The sequence below is a fragment of the Mucor mucedo genome (genome assembly GCF_025094135.1).
Source record: "Mucor mucedo strain NRRL 3635 chromosome Unknown EV154scaffold_60, whole genome shotgun sequence".
Classification (NCBI taxonomy): domain Eukaryota; kingdom Fungi; phylum Mucoromycota; class Mucoromycetes; order Mucorales; family Mucoraceae; genus Mucor; species Mucor mucedo.
In genome coordinates, this window is record NW_026252344.1 from 163656 (window position 1) to 179534 (window position 15879).

The 15879-nt window shown below is 36.2% G+C and overlaps 4 protein-coding genes across 4 annotated transcripts; 3 read left to right on the plus strand and 1 right to left on the minus strand.

Moving 5' to 3' along the window:
* Window positions 1-60: 60 nt before the first annotated feature.
* EV154DRAFT_512517 (acyl-CoA N-acyltransferase) lies at window positions 61-655 on the plus strand. Its single transcript, XM_051601929.1, has one exon. It carries the CDS (start codon window positions 74-76, stop codon window positions 572-574), a length of 501 nt encoding a protein of 166 aa, XP_051456530.1. The 5' UTR covers window positions 61-73; the 3' UTR covers window positions 575-655.
* Window positions 656-1099: 444 nt separating this feature from the next.
* On the minus strand, window positions 1100-2779 carry EV154DRAFT_445143 (uncharacterized protein). Its single transcript, XM_051597078.1, has 7 exons — window positions 2532-2779; window positions 2337-2481; window positions 2249-2289; window positions 2014-2185; window positions 1857-1942; window positions 1679-1790; window positions 1100-1618 (listed from the first exon to the last, which is right to left on the minus strand). Exons 1-7 carry the CDS (start codon window positions 2532-2534, stop codon window positions 1212-1214), a joined length of 966 nt encoding a protein of 321 aa, XP_051456531.1. The 5' UTR covers window positions 2535-2779; the 3' UTR covers window positions 1100-1211.
* Window positions 2780-3348: 569 nt separating this feature from the next.
* On the plus strand, window positions 3349-3776 carry EV154DRAFT_564741 (uncharacterized protein; the record flags this gene model as incomplete). Its single annotated transcript, XM_051605856.1, has 2 exons — window positions 3349-3610; window positions 3700-3776. The coding sequence occupies 2 exons, from the start codon at window positions 3349-3351 to the stop codon at window positions 3774-3776; spliced, it is 339 nt and encodes a 112-aa protein (XP_051456532.1).
* A 1088-nt stretch (window positions 3777-4864) lies between these two features.
* EV154DRAFT_512533 (uncharacterized protein) lies at window positions 4865-6329 on the plus strand. The gene is made up of 4 exons (XM_051601930.1): window positions 4865-4894; window positions 4927-4928; window positions 4972-5313; window positions 5373-6329. Exons 3-4 carry the CDS (start codon window positions 5133-5135, stop codon window positions 6305-6307), a joined length of 1116 nt encoding a protein of 371 aa, XP_051456533.1. The 5' UTR covers window positions 4865-4894; window positions 4927-4928; window positions 4972-5132; the 3' UTR covers window positions 6308-6329.
* The last annotated feature ends 9550 nt before the right edge of the window (window positions 6330-15879 follow it).

Below are 15879 nucleotides of genomic sequence, written 5' to 3' on the forward strand. Positions count from 1 at the left end.
AATGCGGGGAAGAAAAAGAGAAAAAGAAATCTTTTTTCTTCTACTTACCATTTTTTTTTTAAAAAAACATAATATGAGCACTGTGGAAATCCGACCTGCTTCTGTTAACGATGTAGGACTTATTTTGAGTTTCATCAAGAAGCTTGCAGCCTATGAAGAGCTTGCACATGAAGTTGTGGCCACGGAGGAACTTCTTGCGGAATCCCTTTTTGGAGAAAAGCGTCATGCGGAAGTGATCTTCGCCTATGCTCAAAAGAACGCCGAGTCCCCTTTAGAACCAGCTGGTATGGCTCTTTATTTCCACAATTTCTCGACCTTCTTGGGTCGTCCTGGACTTTATTTGGAGGACCTCTTTGTGGATAAGGAATTCCGAGGCCAAGGTATTGGTAAGAAGCTCTTGACTCAACTCGCTGTCATTGCAAAGGAAAGAAGTTGTGCTCGTTATGAATGGGTTTGTTTGGATTGGAATAAACCTTCAAGAGAGTTCTATGAAGCCTTGGGAGCTAAACCTCAAAGTCAATGGATCATTCATCGCGTCGAAGGAAAGTCCCTGGACGATCTTGCCGCATTGTAAATATTACCCCTAATTTATTATAAAAATAAATCTTTTTTTGTTGTTTTACATCTACCAGAATAAAAAAAAAATAGATTATCAGTTTGTAAGGCCGACAATTTTCACTGATCTTTCAAGGAATCCATCCCAAAAAGAAAAAAAAAAGCTTGGATTAGTAATGTATTTTTGTTTGATGGTTTGAAGATGTACCTTATTTCTGAAACGTCATAGTGATACAAACCGATTAGTAGGAGGATCTATCAGATAAAAAAAAATGAAATGGAAAAATGACAGTTAGCACAAGTACTTTGGGCGGCATATAGTAGTAAGTGGATATACGAGTTACCCTCTGTGCAATAGATGTGTACTTTTGTGAAATATGTGGGATCTGCTCGAATATCAGTAGCACCCAACGTTTTATGATGAGTTTGAATTAGTCAACCCACCGTTCTCACGGTAATCACTCAGATTCTATTGATGAGAAAGTAATTGTATTATTTACACCGCGAGCTAAATGGGAACGATTCAATATCTTTATCAACAAGAGCGCCTACTTGCTTAACTGTTAAAGATATATGACACTTTTATTATTATTATTACTACAGAGAAAATGGATGGATGGTGTTGGTTTTTTTTTTTTTTTTTGGCAAAAGGGAATTCACACATCAGTGGTAACAGTTCTTGAGGAAAGTCCTCTTAATCGACTAAGCGCCAAGGAGGATGTCGAAGTAGATGATTCCGCCGGATCATCCTCTGTATTTGGCTCTATTTGTTGATTTAAGGGATGTGCGGGTTCACCTGTTACAATCACACGTTCTAGCAATGGCGAAGTGGATGAGCCAACGGTCGTCAGATCACTCAGAGTAGCGGATTTACTGAGTCGATCGTAAGGCGCATTACATTTGGATGCACGATGACGAAGTTCGCTCAGCTCTGGCCATCTTGTATTTTCATCATTGCCAATGATATCCTCGGGATCCAGATACTTTTCAAGCGCTGTAAGGGATTTAAAAATATTGATAGCGTAGGCCTGTGTTTTTTCGGCTTGTTCCTTGATCAATGTAGCTGTAAAACGAGGAAAAGATGTTAAGTTTTTTCCCCTCTTTCGAGATCAATCTCTTGTACCTTCCGAAATCCTATTCGATGCTGACTGTGCTTGATTAAAAGCGGATGTGATGACTTGTGCAGATTGAGTGCTAAGCTCGTCCACATACGCAATTCGTCGTAACAAGATACGCTAATAATTCTCCCATGATTTAGTCTCTAGAATACAATGTAATGAGACTTTTTTTGTTTTGTTTACTTGTTCATTATTAACACGAGTCATTTGCTCTTTCAAATGAGCCTGGAGTTCAAAGTAAATTTCAAATGCAGGATTCAGTGAAGTATCTACACGCCCCAGAGCAGTTAAAAAACAAAAGAGAGGGGTTTGCATACAATGAAAATTCGTGTTGTATTACCATTGTCTTTTACAGTAGATTTCGTGTTTGATTTGAGTCCTAAAAGATGCTCGAGACTGAAACTTTTATCTTGTTCTTTAACAAACGGTTCGAATCTTTTGATGGACCGTAACAACGTCAGTTCTGGATCCTCTTCTTCTTCCCCAGGTCCTTTTACGACTTGGATTATACCCTATGCGATTCATTTTTAGATAAATACCCCGTCATAGACAAGGAAAATAATAAATTAACAAACCTCATGGACATCTTCATCCTCTGTCGTTATCCTCGAACTGTCTGTTCAGACATTAATAAGGTGCATGCATGAATGCCCTAAAACTTACCGAGATCTTCGTTTTCATCGTCTTGAGAGGGATGGATAAATATTTTGTTTTGTAAAAAGCTTTTACTATTATGAGACGTTGAGGATGAACTAGGTGTTACGGCCGGTGATGAGCGAGCTCGTGAAGGATTGGATTGATCTTGACCCTACCCTCAAGTTAATGAATGACAAATGAATGCTAATAATGAATTTTTACCATGCTGAAAAAAAAAATGAAAGGCTCTATTTGTGGTATGTAAAAGAAGACCCCGAATTTTTATCAAAATCTTTAAAAAAAAATATGGTCCTTGCGATTCACCTGGACTGAATTGCTTTTCGTTTACTAAATCAAACTCCCTGTATCACATTTTCATGCGTTTTGAAGCGTATTCAAGTTCTACACTGGAATATTTTGATTGGGCCCTGGATGAATGAAAAAAAATTGGGAAATATGCAATCATTCTTTTTTCTTCTGTTCCTTTTTTTTTTAACTTGTACGTTTTATACATGTGACATTCTAATTAGCCTAAAGTAAGCCTACAGTGATGTCTTCCCAGCTTATCTAAAAGAGTCAATCACTCATTACTTTTTATATCAAGGATCATATTTTAAGTCTGCACTTCCATGAACATTTAAACCAAGATAAAAAATCATGCGTGCTACCGATATCGTCTATTGCATCTTAAAATTTATTTTTTTGCACTTGGTATACTTCAGTTGCAGTTTCTATTTGTAAATGAATCCATTGGGTAAATATTGTTGAAGCTCCTGCATTTATTTGTTGTTGGATTTTATTTTGTTGAATTTTTTTTTCTTTTTGTCGAAGCGTTAAGTTAAATTTAGGACATCATGAGTGGAACATTGTTCCCGTAGCAACTTAGGAGACAGCATGAACCCAAAAATCAGGGTAAGAAAAGGGTGGGGGTCATGATATACCATGTACGTTTTTATTATGCATTGCCTTCTTATTTAAATAGTAGAGGGAAAGGTATTGAATAGATGCCTTTTCTTGTTTCTATCTTCAACAAAAAATAATGCAGTACAAGTTTCTTTTATTCTTATTCATCGCCTGTATGGTCTCGGCAAATGCTAAGCCCATTGTCGAAACCCGTAGCACTTTGAGTGACAATCCTGCCGAGGTGTTTCAATCTGTGTCTACAGAAAGCCCTGAAGAACAGTTAAGTGAAAACTCTAGTGAACCAGCTACTGAACAATCCAGTGCTCAATCTACTGATCCCGATGTTGAAGCAATTATAGCAGAAACGGAAGCAAGAGTCAATGAAATTATCAATCATGGTAGCTATTACTAATACCTCTATTGTTAAATAAACTTTCGATTCGTAAAAAACAAAACAAAAAAAAGACAAAACAAAAAAAATATGTAGATGTAAACGGAAAGCGCATTATCATTTACTGCAAATGTCAGTTCCTGGAGACAGCTCTTTTTGAATTTTTAGCCTGATTTTCTTTTTTTCAGTGTGATTCTTTGAAGTTTCAACTAATCTTTTTTCTCGGACACAATTGGTTGAGTGATGTAGAAGAAGAAAAAAAAATCTGAAACATAAATGTGGGGAAACATTTAGGCTGGCCAATTAATTGCGTCAAAGAGGATGGGATGAAATATTACCATTTTCTATTATCAACTAACATGTTTTGATGTATTCTCCAGTCTTTTGTTACAAACAAGACCATTTAAACCATATCGTTTTTTTTTAAAACAAAATGCAAGACTGAAAACGAGAGAAAAAAAAAAAAAAGAAAAACGCTAATATAGTTCGCATAACGAATTTTTACGCTAAAAGTACGCTGGAAAGTCAAGCAGTAAAAATGGAAAAAAGAAAAAAAAAACCTATTTGTGTATCTTAGAAACGGTAAGCACGGTTTAGATATCAGGTGCATGCACTGCTTGCTTGGAATTACCAATGCATATTGGCTTGGCAGCAATAATAAGGTACCTTGAACATTCTTTTTTTATTGTTTTATCATTGGCTATTATGTCCCGTGTTTACTGGGATTAATATTATATCCTGGCAGTTATTAGTGGAAGATAAGATAATATAAAAATAGGCAATATAAGTCCAGGTTCCGTGTTACGTGTAAATGTAGATCCGTCTGTAGCCACTCAATGGATTGCTATCATCATTGCTATTGTTCACGCTTGTTGTATCGAGTAAAGCTTGTAGATCTCTGTGTAATGAAAATATGTTTTCTGAAAACTTCATAAGGGACTAGAAAAAAAAAAGATGCCTGAACTGACTTAGTGATTTTGTTGGCGGGCAATTGTTCATTTTAACTTATGATTCGTTAATGCACTAAACCACAAATGGTCGTCATTTTAATTAAGGTTCCAAGCCAACTGACATTTCTGTTACACTCACCATTGGCTTATTTGCGTGGCAACACCGTGCTAAATGGGAGAAACTAAGCAATCGAACTTAAAGATATGACGTTGACTTAGAAGTGTATCAATTGTTGTCACTTCAAATATACTGGGGAAAAGACAATTGCTTCGTACCTTATTCTGCTCATAATCCAAAACGTAAAACAGGGGTATGAGTATGGAAAAATTATTAGAAAAAAGCTGGGTGGGCAAAATTATCATGTACTAAATTAGAATCTCAGCACAACTATTTTAGGACATGTATGATATCATTTACCTGATTGGACAAAGAGATTAGGTTTCGAGCATCTTTTTAAGCGGGTACAGAAAATCGTCCTGATATAAATAAGCGCATATTTTCCCATCTTTCCTTCACATCCTTTCAATTCTCTTTTTAACCTTATCTACATTGTCCAAAAAATATAAGCATTTGCCACCATGCTTTCAAAATCATCCAATATCACTCTTGATTTACTCGAACCGACTATTTATGTTGAATCCAACTCTGTCAACTCTAATGTCATCAGAGGTACCGTCAACATTAACCTTCCCAAAACAACAACTGTCAAAACATTATCCGTGATATTTGAAGGACAGCTAGATACAAAGAGTTATTCTTGTAAGTAGGCTAAAAGGTCCTTTAGATAAAAATGTCGTTACTGAGTCATATTGAAATAGTTGAAGCAATTGAATCTTCTGGTTCTTTCGCACGCAAGAAGCCTTTAGCTCGTCAACGTCTCGTATTATATCCTACGCTTGAACAAGAAAATGCAAGCCGTCCATTAATATTAAATGCTGGCCTAACTCAATACGGATTCGAGATGCAAATCCCTTCTGGGTTACCTGAATCAATTGATTGCTCAGAAATTAAAGTTGAATATAGCGTCACAGCTGTTATGGACGTTTACCCGACCAATTCGTTTCTCCGCGTCTCCCGAGGTTCTCATAAAGAAACATTCAAACAGTCTGTACGTGTGGCTCGCCTCCCCTATGAAAATGTATTAATGGGTGATTCCATGTCAGAACCGATCGATTCTCGTAGTCATCAAGCCACTTGGCTCGAATATCAAATTGTGGTTTCCAAAAAAGCAGTGGCTCTCGGTAATAACTTACCAGTTACATTCCGCTTTTCACCTACCCATGAAGGAGTTATTGTGGATCGTGTCACTCTTCAAATGCTTGAACGTCGAGACGTTCATCGAGATGTTACTCATTCAAATCATTCTGTTTTCGGTATTCAACCTTGCAAGAAAAATGCTGTGACATTTCCTCGTGGTGTTTTGAAAGAATCTTGGGAGGGCACTGTTTCATATCAAATCCCTAATGGTAGATCACTTTCTCATTCAACACAAGATTATTCTGACTTTCGAGTCAGTCACACACTTTTGGTCTCCATCACACTTTCTGTTCCTGGTACAGGCCGTTGTCGAGTTACAAAATTGCTCACGTTCCAGGCTAATATTGATTTGCTTGATAAAACAATTGGCGATTTAGACACTTTGGAACTTCCCACATACGACTCCCCTCCTCCCTTTGACAATACCAAAGTTGTGTTTGGCGAATACGAGCGTAAATTCGCTGATCCCCCTAATTACTCTGATATATGTGCTTAAAGCCATCATACTCTTTTATACCCTCAGACTGTAAAAACACAAAATAAAAAAAATTTGTAAATAAAAAAAAAACTTTTTAGAAATTCAATTTTGGCAGATTTTGTCTTGATCGTAAATTTATTTGTAAGCACAATATAATTTCCCGGAAAGTTTTTTTTTTTTTTTAGATGGGCATGCTCCCGTAAAATGATCCGACGGTCTAGAATGTATTTAACTTGTAGAACTCGAAAAAAAAATTAAAAACAAAGGCACGACCTAAAACAGTTTAATTTATCATAAAATTGAATTGCATCCCAAATACGACCTTCCTGTTCACTAGCGACTATGACATAATTTCAAATGCATTTATGTAACACCTGCATGATTGTTACACCACTAAAAGAATGCCCAAATAGAGGGTGTCACGAAGTTTAATAGACAAGGAATGTAATGGCATTACACTTTTTAACCTTTAAATTGGACGATATCTTTGTTTTTTCGGGTCATTTCAAATATTTTCTCGAGAAAGTTGAGATTCAGAAATACCGATAATCAGTTTGGACTATTTGGGAAAAGTGTTGTTCATTTCACCTGTAAAGCTTCCCATCATCAGATTGGAGGCAACAGGTTACTTTTCGAAGACATTTGGGGGTCCTTGATCATTCCGGATAGGAAAGGTAATAATTACCTTATTTATGGATGCCATAATATTACGATTTCGGAAGAATAGTTTACTATTCATAATCGTAAATCAATGGTCGGTAGAAGTTTGATGAATGGCCGTCCAAACCCGTTAATATTTGAAGGCAGCTGATAGTAGAGTTTGTCTATACGATCGTAACCCAAATCCCTTAAACTTGCCTAGAATTTTTGATATTGTGGCAACTGTTAGAGAGATTCAATTACAACGAACTTTTTGAAACTGATCTCTAAGAACCCTTTGGATTTTTTTTTGTTTTAAGACGAGGTGTGATTTAATATATATATATAGTTGCATATGTGCCGTAACTATAAATATAGTAACGGAAGAAAGGATCGAAACTGTTATTTTGGCTAAAGATCACTTCAATATTAATTTTTTAAATATCGAGCCTGTTCTTCGTAAATTGCTCGAGTTTTGATGATAGCGGCTACATGTATAAGCGTCTAAACACTTAAGATTACGATTAAAGGTGCGGGAAGGATCATATCTTATTCATCATAAATCGGTAAAAAAATACAAGCTTATGTCAGGATAGAAATGATTATTGGTTGTTTGGTAATTAAGTTGCGTTATTCTTTCACTTTCACTGGTTTTTATTAGCGGTTCAACATTATTAATCATATTGCAACGATGTCCAAAAGAGCACAAAGGTAAGCCCATTGTCAATGGGATCACATTTATTCAACTTAACCAATAGTGATCTAGTTTTTAAGACCACCATTACAGATGAAAGTTTAAGTTTTTTACTGAATAGTTATGACCGATGCGAAAAAGGATTATGTTTGAAAAGCATACGAAAATAATATGTAACAAGTTTTATTTTTATTTTTTTATTTTTGCATGATCAACAATACGATATTCTTAAGAACGATATTCTCTGAATGAGACTTTTTGGCTATGCAAATAATGTAGTGCTTAACAAATATAAGCCCTCATTCCAGTCCATTTATGACTATTATCATACAGTAACCACTTTTAAACTATAACTGTACGGAAAACGTACGATACCATCACAACTCCTCCCTTTGTTTGATCTACAGGTTCATGTTAGGTTCCATCAAACTGATACGGGCTTTACATATATTGGTATATGCTCAGTCCAGGCAAAGTTTAAACGGAGTTCGCTTGGTGTCTTTTTTTCTTGTAAACAGTATCCAAAAATTTTCTTTATAGAATCATTATGTTGTTTATGTGTAGATTCATTAAAGTTGTTAATGTCTTAAAGTTTCTAAACGATGAAGTCCAAAAGTTAATGTCGAAGATGTTATTATCGAAATGTATTGCTCATACTGAGGATAAAATCAATTATGTCGATCTGGAATTTTTTAGACTTTTTGCGAGAAAATTAATCACTACAATTGCAAGGTCTCTATCAACGCATTAGAATATATTAATCAGGCTTAACCTTTGAGTTGTATTCTTTTCATAACTTGGAGAGTGCTGAAAGTTACACAAGTTTTTATCATTTCCTTTGATGCAATTAAATCTAATCGTTTATGCAAACGTCGGAACGCATTAAGGCTGTTCCGACATTGGCAGCGTCGCGGTCTGTGCCAGATATATAAAGGCGGGAAATTTATGCTGCTGAAACTATAGAAACACTGGACATCTTAATTGTGATGAGAAGGTTTCCGGGTACAAATAATAACATCACTGCCATAACACCAGATTCATATTCTACATTCTCTGTACTAGTTCAATCCGCACTACTTATCATACCTCTAACTTTCTTGTTCGGCTGCGTAAATGTTAGCACTAATGATCAATGCTGATTCGTATTGAACTCGAATCATATTTTTCGAGCAAGCTGATAAAGAGAGTAGAATTTCACCTCTACCAAGCCTTGCCTACAAGTCCACGGTACGAGTGGGATGTTCGGACTTCTATGGCATCAACCTGTGACCCTTCCATGTATACCAATCTAAAGCTAGTTGATAATCGACAGTGTTGTCTCCATTATTATATAATATTTTGTTAAAGGTTGGGTATGCACCTATAATTTAGAGGTCATCCGTTCGATACAACCATACTTTATGGATCGACTTATGCTAGCAACCTTTTTTTTGGAACTATAGCCTCTAAAGCTAGGTATGCTTCTTCCATCGTCAATATGAGAATTATATTGGATCACCAGCTAAACGTCGTTCCAGACAAACCAGCGTGTTCAATGAACTGAATAGGTAGTCTCACATCGTTCAATTACTGACACCGCCATCATAGTAATTTGGCTGACACTGAAAACTGATGACATTACTATAGTCGTCTCTATAATCAACACCTGCTCAATCTTAATCTCTAATGTACGAACATCGGCATCTCCGTTAAACTTTTAAACGATTCGCCCAAAATAGGAAAGCATCTTGAAAAAAAGAAATTGTAACCGTTGTTGAAGGAAGGTGTTGGGATGATTGCCGAAAGAAAAAAAAAGGGTAAAATGGGGAGGGGTTAACCTCAAGCAATTGTACGGAACATAAAGGCGCCCCCAAACACATAACAGCATTTCGAATATATATATACATATATATATATATTATAAAAAAAAAAAAAAGAAAAAAAAAAAACTGGAGCGCCATTAGCGCTCGTTTTAAACAACAATAAGACCACAGTGGATGGTAATTGTGACTGAATAAAGTAAGACTTTCGGTAGATAATTTATATTGGAAAAAGAAGAAAAAGAAGGAAGTGTATAAAGAAGAAAACATAAGAAGGGTGAAAAAATGAGTAATCTATGAATTAAGATCTGTTTGGAGGAGTAAATTATCTTTCAGTAGATTTTCGTGAGTGCATAAGATCAATGCTTTCAAGTCCGCATTTTCTTGTGGTGATCTTCCATTATCTTGTAATTTTTGTAAGGCTAATTTGCTATCCAAGTGTGGCTTTCTTGGACAGAGTTTTATACCGCCTTCCCCTTTGCATTCAGTACGACTGCAACATCCACACCGACTAACACGCTTTGTTACTATTGCATCGACACTTACTTAATATAGCAACGGGTGAAATAGGCCGGTTTGGCTGGCTTTGAGGAGATAGATAACTGTGGTATATGTTATGCATATGATTGCTAGGATAATTAATTAGGTTGGATATAGAAGAAGCGATGGTATTAGCAGTTGTTGGTGTATATTCTTGCATGTTACCAACTACTTTGGTGTAATAAGTGTTTGGGATGTAATGCGTGTACCTGAAACTTTATTTAAAATATAGAAACCAACTACAAAATTGTGAGTAGGGGATAAACTAAAAATAATATGACCTTCTTACCAATACCTGTTGCTGGTTAAAATGTAATAGTTTGAATATTGAAGGAACAGTAATTGAGGAAATCGAGGTTCGGCTATTACAGGGTACCGAATTAATATTGAGATTTTTACAGCTCATGGAAAATTGGCAACTAGATGTTTGGCGTAGTATATTCTCCATCGTTTTGAAATTGCTTTCAGAGGGATGACACCATTGTTCTCTAAAAGCAGCTTAGCTAAGGAATGTCTACATGGAAGATTGTAGTTTCTTCTTAATGAGCAAAGGCAAGGTGTCTCTCCAGGAATGACATGACTCTTGTGGTTTTGGTCTTCGCTAGCCAATCTCATTTCCACAAGCTCCAATTTTATGTTCTCAAGCGCAAAGCTAGTAACATTCATTTTTATGAGACTGATTTTGGCCATAATGTCAGAATCAAGTAGCATTGTTTGCTGCGACAATGCTTCTCTCGTCGACGGTAAATCTCGGTACTCCTCCTACATTTGATAGTTAGTTTATGACAAGCAAATGATTTTGCAAATATTGAGAATAAATGTAATTAAACTTAAAAAAAAGTTAAACTTTACTCGTTTCTGGGTCCATGCGCTGATCTTGTCAGTTACAACAGATATAGTTCCGGAAGAAGTATGCGCGTGACGTTTAATATTATCATGGGTTGCTTCAACTCTGTTAGAAGTTCGATTACCCATGTGCATGAGTGCATTCACATGATAGCCTGCCCAAAATCTAGCTTTTTTCATCATGCTAAAGAAAATAGTTTAGTTGATTTTTGACAAAACATTAAATATTTCCACATAAGCTTCAATGAAATTGAAATGACTACTTACAATTTCAAGTACTTTCGCATAATAATAGCACCATCTTTAGTGCAAAGGTCGGGCCGAGACAAAAAAGCATCATACTCTGCTTTTGCAGCTTTGAATTGTTCTAAAGTGGAGCAAACAAAAGACATCTGAACAATTTTTAAAAAACTGCGAACTTCAAGTTGCATTCCGGGATCTATTTGATTGTAGTTTGAGTTAGTCTAAAAAATACATGTAATCTGGCTGGCATAATAGCTTACTGTTTGCTTTTACTTTCGATGTTAAATTTTTTTTAAACCGAAGAAGAAAATTACGTTGAATATGTATCCAACAAAGGATCGGCTTACTGTTAGGAAAAACAGATTTTATGGCTTTTAACAAAGCCTCTTCATTATCGGTTACAAAACACTTGGGTAACAAATTTTCATTTGTGCCAATAGGCCACACAATATCTCTAAAACATTGAAGAGCCCATTGGTATCTCCGCCGTTTCTTTGCACATCCAACAGCGGGCAATAGGAACGGTTTTAGATGTTTTGGCTTTTCTTTCGAACGCAAAGCACCGACAACAACAAAATTTAATAACACCATCTTATGTGAATTTGTCATATAAGTAGCATCAATAATTATGCACTCTGGCAGTCTACGAGCTTCTTCGATGCCGTGTTCACGGATAGAAAAAATAGATTGTATTCTATTGTCTTCATTTGTCAAATATCTAACATGATGATTTGTTGTTTCCAGGCGTTTTATAAAATCCCTGATAAAGATGCTATTATTTATACAGAATCGTTGTTGAATGTTCATGAGATCAGTAATAGTAACATTACAAACGTCTCTTGTTCTCAACATCTATAGACAAAATAGCAATTTAGCATTTTTTATTCAACTACAAGTATCGTCTTATTTTGTAAGTTGTTCTACAGTTTACGTATACTATGTCTTTATTTAAACCAAAACAGATCACAAACAATACTAACTCCTTACAAAACCCACTATTTATTTTTAAATCCCTTACCTCCAAGACTGCACTGGGAGTGCTTCCACTTTGCATCATCTTGATCGCAAATTTCTGGTCATCAGCTTCCAGTTTTCTATTGACGTGGTACATCTTGCGGTTATTGCTGACAGGATGAGTATGCTCAAAGCACGTCTTACTCACAAACCAGCGTTTCTCCACGTCCTTTAAATCCATCTTTAGAAGGATGATGGCTGTACACCCAACCTTTCCTGTCTTTCGGTTGGGTCTCTTGAGTCTACCCTCATCATTATTGCCGTCTTCTATTTTTCACTTTGTTACTTTAATTATAAGACCACTGAAGTCGAAAAATACATACTTTCTACACCTCCAGTGCTACGATAATCTCCAAAGTGCCTGCATACAAGTTTGGTGTACTCTTTGTCACGTCTCAAAGTTTCAAAAGGGATGTTTTGAGCTTTGCAAAACTCTTGGATTTCCGCTCTTGCAGAATTCTTATCAGCAAATGGCTTCTTTTTTGGAAACTCTTTCTCGAAAGCCTCCTTTATGCCATCAACAGTTTCACTGCTACCAACAGTCTCTTCGAAAGATGGGACTGGAAAATCAGTCTCGTAAATTCCTTCTTCATCAGCTTCTACTTCTTCTTCTTCAACATTACTGACCGTGTTCCAGTCAAACACGTCCATAAGACCTGTTTTGACAGGAGCATCTTCGCATTCTGCCTTGCTAGCATTCGTAAACTTTTCTTCAAAGCCATCGTTAATGTTCTCCTCATCGATATACTCGGAAAGAAGTGCTTGAATAAGCAGCTCAGTTTCGTTCAACATTTCTTCGGTCATTTCAGTCATTGTGAGGTAGTATTAAATGATAATAATAAAAACAAAGGGTGTCCCAAAAAAAAAAAAAAAAAAAAAACGTCCGGCCCGGAAAGAAAAACGGTGTCCCTAATTATTTTCACACCAAAAAAAATGGTGTCCGTATACCCTTTTTTTTTTTTTTTTTTTTTTTTTTTAAGGCTGCAGCCTAAATTGTTTATTTTTTGCTCCGTGTAAAATAAGTATGTCTCATTCAAGAGGCGGTCGCAAGTTAAGGGTATAGCGTATGACATCAAGGCAGATTTTTGTCAGATTACTATCCTCCTGTAACTTTTTTTCTTCTTATTATTTTTTTCCCATAAATTTATTATTATATATTTTTGCCAAAATGTCTACTTTCGAAGAATCACTCAATGAGTTTACAACTGTTTATGAAGAATCAATGACGCTCATTAACATGAATGTAACCGCAATTCAGTGGTATATGGAACAACGTCAGTTGGATATCAACTTGCTTCACGAAGCTTTTCTTTTTTATTTTTCTTCAGTTTTTGACAGACCTTCCTTTTTTATGCCTTACCTTTCTTATTAACTGGAACACGTTCAACTCGAGTTCGTCCAAACAACAATGGAACGTTTTTCAACTATCACTACTGGACAATTACGCACCCTTTTCTCGCTGACGATGACAATCCACGCACTAGTTTTCGAGTAATGTATCGCATGAATCTTAGCAGCTTCGAAAGACTTGTCAACGACCTCAGTCAGCATCCTGCATTTGATCTGTTAGCCCCCAACAGCATCCCCGCATATATTCAGATTTCATGTGCTGTATAGTGCTTAGCCAACTGTCATATTGGTTACAGAACTAGTAACATGGCTTTTGGTATATCGCATGGTAGTTATATCAACTTTTTCCGAAGATTTTTGGTTGCAATAGAAGGGGTATATGGAGATCTTATCAACTGGCTCATGGATCAGCAAAGGGGTGAGGAAATTTAAACGGGTTTTGAATGGCCTCATGGTCAAGAAGAAGGGGTTATCCGTCGCTTGCCCAAAGCAATAGGAGTACTCGATGGTAAAAATGTTGTCATTGAATGTCCTAGAGATCACCCAGAACATTATTGGCGTGATAGAAAGGGAACCTTTGCGATCAAACTGACGGCAATTTGTGACAACAAATGCCGTTTCACGCACATCCGTATCGTTGACTCTGATAATAACGAATATCCATAACATGTTGATTGATTTACTGATATGTATTTATAGATCGCACCTACAATGCAGGTGCTTTCAAGTGGACTGAAGTGTACACCCAGTTCTTACGACAACCAGCAACATTTTTCCCTTTGGACAGTTACATTCTTGCAGGTTATTTTTATACTGACTATATAGTTAACATATAATGTACTTACACACCCTCTCTAGATTTTGCATATGCTCTCTGTCGTAATGTAATTGTTTCGTATCCTTTGAGTGAAGTATCAGGCAATTCAGACGAGGCCGTTGCCAAACGAAAATTCAACAAGGTCCCCTCTTCAGCAAGAATGACCATCGAAAGGGCCTTTGAAATACTCTCAGCTAGATGGAGGTTCATAAAAAACACGTCTTCATGAAGAAGATTAAAGATATATGCTAAGTCATTACTGCGGCTTGTATCTTACACAATTTCTGTATCAATATTGGGGATCCAGATTTTGAAATTGACGAAGGAATCGAGATGGATTAAGATGAAGAGGGAAATAGCGAAACAGCTAGAGAGTCTGTTCATACAAGAAGAGATGAGTTGAACCGATTGTTTCAACCTAGACAATAAAGAGGTACCGATTGTAATTTAACATATGTATTAAAAAAAAGAATATCTTTACTAATGGGGTATTTGTTGATGCATACGATTATGCAATTCGTTTAATCTATCACCATTTCGTTCCAAAGGAGCTGTGACTTGGTTTAAAGAAACCATGATTGCTTCTCCAGTAGGATCTCGTCTTCCTAATCGTAAATCCATATACTCTCCGAACTCTCGAAATGTTCCATTACGAAGCTTATACTCTCTATCAACAATGCGATTAAGCATAGCTTGTGTATCAGAGGTCGTCTTCTGTATCAGAGATGGTAGTGGCTGGTGTAGAGCCTACGTGTTGTGTTTTAAGGTAAAGTAAAATTATAAAAAGACTATAGGAGTAGTTTGAGACTGTTTATAAGATTGTCCTTTATTAATAAATGAAATATACGAGTATTTATATAAAAGACTGTCTGCTTTGTTCATATCTCTAGTGCTATCTTGAAGTTATCATTGATTAACCAAAAATGTATATGATTATTACATAGTCACTAATTTAGTCTTCTAATAAATGTTAAGTCTTCTTAACTCTCTTTGCTTTAAACTAAATTTTAAGTATTTCTCAGACGTACTAAATTAGACTTGTGATGTAATATCCTTATAGTTCTTACTATGACATTTATTGTTAAGCTTATATCACAAATGGTATCAGCATGGATAAACCTTTGTTAGCTCCAATATGGCTATAGCCTTGCTAGGTCACCACACTACGTTTGATCTTGGACGACAGGGTAGCGCAGAAGAAGATTCAACAGGAGCGGTAGATGATCATTGATTTACACCATTACTATTATCAAGATATTGTCTGGAATGGGATGAGTACGTGTGTGGTGGCAAGATTGTGGGAAACTTCGTCAAGATCTCTTCCAGCTTATCATAAACAACATCAGGTTCGAAACCTGATTCACCAGTTGATTAGCATCCAGCAAACTCTTCCTTAAAATCTTTCACCATACACATCCATTTTTTTTTGCTCCTCTGCTGTTGGCCGACTTCTTAAATGCTGACGGCGAGCCAGTTAATTATTTTCAATCGACATCTCTGTGTACTTCTCCCCCTTTTCGTGATCACTTTTGGTTTTTTCAAGAGAACTCAAATGCTTATTATAAATTTGAATTAACAAGCATTCTTCTGCTACACTCCAATTTGGACCTCTTTTTCTGTCGTCCTCAATAGGAGCACTGGAGGTGGA